Source organism: Mus pahari, chromosome 2, assembly GCF_900095145.1.
Source record: "Mus pahari chromosome 2, PAHARI_EIJ_v1.1, whole genome shotgun sequence".
NCBI lineage: Eukaryota > Metazoa > Chordata > Mammalia > Rodentia > Muridae > Mus > Mus pahari.
The window spans coordinates 33536075-33543431 of record NC_034591.1 but is presented as its reverse complement, the minus strand read 5'-3'; the positions used below and the strand labels follow the sequence as shown (position 1 = coordinate 33543431).

Sequence of the window (7357 nt, the reverse complement as noted above, 5' to 3'; positions counted from 1 at the left end):
GAGAGGCGGATTTCTGAGTTCGAGGCCAGCCTGGTCTACAAAGTTCCAGGACAGCCAGAGCTACACAGAGAAACCCTGTCTCGGAAAAAAAAAAAAAAAAAAAATGAATGCTTGCTGTGCTTTATACTAACCAAAGTGTAGGTGCCTGTGTGTAGGGGATGGAAGTGTAAGTACTACTGGAAGAAAAAGCCAAAAATAAAGTGTGACGTATTTTTCTGAACATCTAGTGTAGTCATAAGAAGAGTGGTATAGCCTACAGAACTCATTTATGTTAAATGACTTCATTTAACATAACTTCAGCAGCACACAAGCACTTACAACCTATTGTAGACCTTTACCAGCACATGCCCATTTTCAGTGCTTTTGTTTAAACGATACATAGCTTAAATTACTTTAGTCCTATATGTGTATCTAGATGCAGTCATACATAATTAGAAACTAATGGTATTTCCCTACAAAAATGAAAAATACACAGCACCTCTTATTTAAGTTCCTTAATCTACAAATCTGGGCTAGCCAAGTTCTCAGAGTTATTTTCTAAAAGAAAGTTGTAGCCAAAATATTTTTAAACAAAGGCAATTATAACTACTATTGGTAAACAGTCAGTGATGGAAGAATAGATGATAGATAATAAGTACAGAAATAATCTTTTGTCCACAGAGCTTATATAGCTTCCTGGCTTATTCATCCTAATCAGTTAGGTATACTGAAATATATATGATATATCATGAATATATCTTTACATTAACTATATGTGTGTGCAAAGAAATCAGTAATCATCAAAAACATAGAAAAAGTAAACAGACCAAAGGACAAGCAATTCATACTTTATTGACCAACTTATAAGTAAGCAAAAACTGTAAGTTGGGTTCCTTAGCAGCTCTTAGATTTACAGATATTCAGGTAATAGGGTGGGCAAAATATCTGAGCATCATTGGATTGTTCTTGAACCAGGAAGTCAAAGGTCACACCATTTGATCATCTTTTCACATGTATCCAAATAATATTTCTTAAGCCAGTAGAGCAAAGTGGACAGAATTTTGTTCTAGAGAAGCCACTCAATGGTTTTTTTGCTTGTTTAGTAAAGGTATGTACTTCTTCCTGCCATGCTCAATGCTCTAAAAAGTACTCTGTTTAGAATTTGAATGTAGAAGTTTAGGATTCATCTAAAGGATTATTTTGCTAGTTAATTACTAACTCCATGGCCCAAGCAATTTATCAGACTTCTAGTCCAGTTTTGTTTGATGATGTGGAACTCTTTCTTTTGTTCTTAGAATGTAGCAAAGAAATCTTGGGCAAATGATGTGGTGACACATTCTCTTCTCTGAGCAGACATAAGAATCATGTTTTTAACCATAACGTCTGTTTTTTTCTAATTCTTAAGCAATGTCTTTATTTTTCTCAAAACAGCTTCAAAACCAGTGGACTCAAAATTATGCACTGGTCCTGTTCCTAACACCACACAGTTGTGCCACGTTCCTTGTCCAATTGAATGTGAGGTTTCGCCTTGGTCAGCCTGGGGACCATGCACTTTTGAAAACTGTAATGACCAGCAAGGCAAGAAAGGTATGTGATGGTGACATGACCTGTTTAAAACACCCACCAATTGAGGCAGTTTTGTAAGTCTTATATGTTCTTCTAAAACTACCGTATGTCATGTTGTCATGTTGTGTTTGGAAAACATTGTATCATTGTAGACATTCACTAACTCTGGCTCCCGCATTACAGAGATAGATCTGCGAGCTGGAGAAAAAGGGATGTGGTACAGATATGTTACGTAGGACTGAGTATACTGCAGTCTCTTTCTGTACTTTGACTTGTCGTGAGTCTTTTTGTCAATCTCTATTCTCTGTGGAAGCTTCTCTGTTGAAAATTTAGAGATTCATTATTCTACAGCCGTAATGATAAGTCATTAGGACTTTTTTTTTTCATAGTATGTCCACTTACCAGAATAATAGTTTCAGGTTCTTCCCTAAGACCTAGGTTCTTCATTGCTATAAATTGTGGAGCCTGGTAACTTGCCAAGTATGGGGTTACTTTTGTGGAGTAGGCCTGAATCCAATCAGAAAGTGGTTAGGTGCTTCCATAATATCCATGCCACAACTGAACCAGTAGATATGTCTTGTAAGGCTAGTCATTATTTTAGTTTCAGGGTTCACAGATGGGTAAGATAAATGCTTACTATTTTTCTTTTGGTACTGTGCATAGCACCTCCTAGTACTATAAAAATTTGAGTAGGGCTAAAGCTTCCAGGTTGATATAAGCTTAGAATTTTCCATGTTCTATGACTCACTTATATAATGTCATTAGCAATAAAGTTTTACCTTCAAGTTCTGTGTGATACCCAAGAGCACTGGTAATAATCTGTAATGACTGGAAGTCTATGGGACTCACATTTCAACAACTTTTAAAGAAGTAACACATTACTGTAACTGGGATTTGTTTTGTGTGTGTGTGTGTGTGTGTGTGTGTGTGTGTGTGTGTTTATAGTAGCATGTGGTATCTAATTATTTTAAATATTTATTTATTTTGTGTATGTGAATATACTCTTGCTCTCCTCAGGCATACCAGAAGAGGGCATCAGATCCCATTACAGATGGTTGTGAGCCACCATGTGATTGCTGGGAGTTGGACTCAGAACCTCTGGAAGAGCAGCCAGTGCTCTTAACCACTGAGCCATCTCTAAAACCCCTAAACTCTTTTTATATATGAATATACATAAAATTTTGGAGAATGCTATATTACTCGGTTACTACACGTCTTTTTCAAAAGGTCTTTGTATTAATCTATTCCTCCTCTAATCTCTGCATATGTATGTATATATATATATATATATATATATATATATATATATATATGCATATATCCAATTCCTATAAAATTTAATCCTATATCCTCATTTCCTGGCNCACCTACATGTAGCTTGTTCTCTCTGCAACCTGTCTCTGTAAAACTGTCACAATTGTCACTGCCACACTCCCTCCCTCCCCCCCCCTCTATCTATATATATATATATATATATATATATATATATATATATATATATATATCCTATCTCTGACTCTATCTGTCAAATCATTCTCTGATTTCAAATATAGTTGCTTTGTTTTACAAGCTAAACTTACCTTCATTGTTAAGGATTGAAGGTGTATACTAAAGGCATGTCTGTAGACAAACCAGATCGCACTGGAATCCAGGGTGTGTTTGTATTCTGGCCAGGTCATATAGACCTAGAAGGTTTTAGGATATGACCTCTTTCCAGGACAGCCATAGACCATAAACTATTTTCATTCTCTCTCCTTCCTTCCTTCCTTCCTTCCTTCCTTCCAATAAATGGCTCATGACTCATATTAAGCTTAAATTTGGAAATACATACACTGGTTTTTTTATTTGTATATAGCTTCTACCATCTACCTTTGTCCAGCCTTCACTCTGGGGTTTAAATCATCTTTCTGAAATATTAAGACTGTGGCATTAACAATATTTTTTTTCCTTCCCCAATGACTCAGGATTCAAATTAAGGAAGCGGCGCATTACTAATGAGCCTACTGGAGGTTCTGGGGCAACTGGAAACTGCCCTCACTTATTGGAAGCCATTCCCTGTGAAGAGCCATCCTGCTATGACTGGAAATCAGTCAGACTCGGAGACTGTGAACCAGATAATGGAAAAGCCTGTGGGCCTGGCACTCAAGTTCAAGAGGTCGTGTGCATCAACAGTGATGGTAAGACGCATGCTTCATCACGGTTCAGGGAAAAGCTACCTTATTTTAAAAGCAAATCCTCTCTCTCTCTCTCTCTCTCTCTCTCTCTCCCCTGCATTGTTGTTGAGTACAGTGATTACATTAGCTATCCATCCAGAATATTGATTCTATTTTGTGTTTGTATTAATAATATTTAATTATATTTTTGTACATTTGCTATCCCTTGTTTAAGTTTTGGCTGGACACGGTCTGTGCCTTTCTCCTCTTCTCTCAGGCTGTCGGTCTCCTTTGCTCACCTTCATTTCATTGTCTTACTCCTGTTTTCATGCCAAATAGACATAAAGGTTTGATTGATCTCTATAAAAAGTTAGAATCACAAATAAGATAAAACCTGTGATATTTGTCTTCCTGTGATCCACCTAACTCACACAACACAATTATCTTCAGTTGTATGCATGTTCATAAAAACATGAAAATTCTACTAGTCTTCGTTGTGTGTCTTGCTCATCTTCTCTGCCCATTCCATCGTGGATGAACAGAGTCCTTTGAACTTTGAAAGTAAAAGAGATGAGGTGTGCTCAGATAAACTAACATCAGTAGGAGAATGTTTTGAAGCAAACATTCAGAAATAACAAGGAGAGGACAATTTTTTCTCTGTAATATTGTTTCATTCACTTGACTATTAAATGTAAATAAGCCAAAGGCTTGTTGGCAAGACTCCAGAAAGCTTTCATTCCTCCATGTTCTGTCTGAGTGATGTTATTTACTGAGCCCCCCTGCCACAGGGCCTATCACAGCACAATGGACTGAAATCAGTGTCTCCTCCTTTCCAGAGATGTAGATGAGTCAGTAGGGGGTTGTTGTCCACTGAGTTCTTTTCATCAGCCATAGTACAACTTTGTACTCTACATTTCATTTTTGTTTAATCAGATCCCATGTCCTTATGGGATATCTCATATAGGAATTGTATATTCTTCCTAAGGAATGCACTCCTGTTTGGGAGACCCCTCTATGTATGCTCAGCAATTCCTGAGCCACATTCTCACTGTCACAGTCTAAGCCCTCTTGATGGATTATCTCTAAGAGTCCTGCTCTCTCTCAAATCCTATGACTCTGCATCTCAGTGAAGTATGAGCATTGAACCCCAGGGTCCCATGGTCTGACAGTTTATGCTGTCTGCAGCATATGCAGAAGCACCCTGGTGTCTCCTTAGAGGCACTGCAACATCTGGCAGCTGGCATAATTCCTTCCATCTTACTTTCTTCCAGCAAGCAAAATTGTTTCCTCCTGTGGCTCAGTCGATGCTCAATAGTAAGAATCCTCTGAGGTGGGAAAACAGACATCACTATCACTAAGAAACTAGCCTTTCACTTTTTAAACACAGTCTGTCATCCTGTCCAGGATCTGCAGTAGCCACTCAGGATAACGCTGAGTAGAATCTGAGCTGGCACTTGACATTGAAACATGGAAAAGGAGATTGATACTCTAGATATTTTATGATGAATTTGTGTCCTCTGTTTTGTTTTATGGAGCTATAATAAGCTATGCTGAAACCTAACCTTAGCTTTCCCATGTTCGGCTCTAAAGCACAAAGGAAAGACAGAGATTGGCATTCTGATAGGGGTATATGGGAAATCAAAACAAAACAAAAAAAAATCTTTGCCGCTCTAAGTATGACTGGGAACTCCCAGTTCAAATGTAATTTAGACTGAGTGTACATTATATGCTTAGTTACTGAAAATCAAACAGTGATATTTAACTCTCGTTTTGATACTACCTCTTTATTTCTCAGTTCAAATAATTTTTCTTGCTTATTTAAGTTACTAGGAAGATACAGGTTCAAAGTGTTGCAAAATGAGTGTTTGAATGAAGAAAAAAAATCTCAAACAGAAGTGAATTAGCATCAAATTTCTGCCTTCGTGTTAGCCATCCACAAATAATCAGATCTATCTTCTTTCATGCACATATATGAATGGATATTATAAAAATTGAAAATAGTTTATAGAGGGGAGAGACCACCTATTTAAATAAGGTCAGTGATTAGTTTTAATTTTGTCAACTGAAAAGTTTTAGTATCATAAGTAACCAGATTTTTTCCTCTTTCTAGAAAGTTATTTGTTAAAAGCATAGATATGTTAGACGAGTCCAATTGTATTAAAAAAAAAATACTATTTGCTATGACCAAACACAAGCTGCTATCTCATAGGCATGTGAACTAAACCAGCTAAGAAGTATGAATACTTTGTCCTCTTGCCACTATTTTCCTTTATGAGGACATCTCATTCACCATTGCATTGGCCTTGTACATGCCATAACCAATACTCATTTGTCAAAGGTGTAACATAATAGTTTAACTCAATCAGCTAGACCAGCATATAAAGTCAAGCAAATCTTCAGTATAAATCCAAGATTTGTACATGATTGATTCATAGCTGTGCTAAAAGTGTGTGGGCAAGAATGGAGACCTGTAAACATTGCTTCTATTTCTTCCTGTGGTCACCTAGTAAGTGTTTAGCAGCTGCACCAAATGTTGCTTTGTAATTAAATCAGGCCAAGGGAATTAACATTGATTAGTAGTTCAGACTCTACCCCTAGGCTGGGGCTGCAGCTATTGGTTTTGTTTTATAATTAAGTTAAAGTTCAACTAGGGACATGAAGAATTAGAGAGGAATCTGGAAAATATTTTAAAAGTATTTTCTGGCCCCACATTCCTCATTAATTTCACAACTTTGTTAAGGACACAAAAGCATCTGAAGTCTCGGGAGGCTTTGACCTGAAATACTCTTGTGTAGGCTTCCAGAGACCATTAGGGATTCTGCCACTGCTGCTTTCTCCAATGGTCTTGTAAGGAACAGGACGGGGAAAGGTTGTGAGAAGGGGCAAGGGGCTTTTATGTAAATTCTCTGGCAAACAAGGACAAGACACAGAATTTCACAGGGAAGGGAGCACAGGACAATCTGAGAAGAGCTAAAGATCTGATGTGTGATCCAAACTGAAAGTCAAGTGACCCCACTATCAGATCTCTAGCACATTAGAGGCCCTTCTTCGGATGCAGGAGAGAGCATTACCCCAGGGGTGTGATACCTTTGAGAATATCCAAATGCCTTCTTTGTTTTCATGATACATGTATATTTTACTTAAAGATATACATTTGACGAGCTAAGAGGGTTTTGGTTAAAAATCTGTGGGCTAGAGGCAGAACCAAAGCCACTCAGCTGCAGATAGGCATGTGGTGGTCTCTTTATGCTGGGACTTCAACTATTGGGAAGCTGAGAGGAGCGTGAACAGTTTAACCCAGCTTGAGCTATGTAGCAAGTTCCAAACTATGCCGAACTAAAGCCTGAACATTGTCTCAAAAGAACAAATAAATAAAATAAGCAGGGGTTTGGAGAAATTGTGTATTATAACTTGAACCTATGATTAAATATTATTTTGTTATTTTCCTGTGGAAAATGAAGTAAATCGTGGTATCAGTGTTTTCTTCCAGGGCTCTTATATCAGAATGTTGACATTATTCCACATGAATGACCCAAATTCAGTGTTCTTGCTTAATCTTTTTTTTTTTTTTATTATTATTATTTTCTTTATTTACATTTCAAATGCTATCCCGAAAGATTCCCATACCCCTCCCCCCACCTCTGTTCCCCTACCCACCC

At 37.4% G+C, this 7357-nt stretch overlaps 1 protein-coding gene across 2 annotated transcripts in view; it reads left to right on the top strand.

Moving 5' to 3' along the window:
* The window catches only part of Thsd7a (thrombospondin type 1 domain containing 7A), a 388294-nt gene that overhangs the window by 242148 nt on the left and 138789 nt on the right, over window positions 1-7357 (top strand). For both annotated transcript variants that reach the window (XM_021190560.2, XM_029534932.1), the window contains exons 5-6: window positions 1411-1566; window positions 3510-3722. In XM_021190560.2, the coding sequence (XP_021046219.1) occupies window positions 1411-1566; window positions 3510-3722 (369 nt within the window). The remainder of the gene's footprint in view (window positions 1-1410; window positions 1567-3509; window positions 3723-7357) is intronic.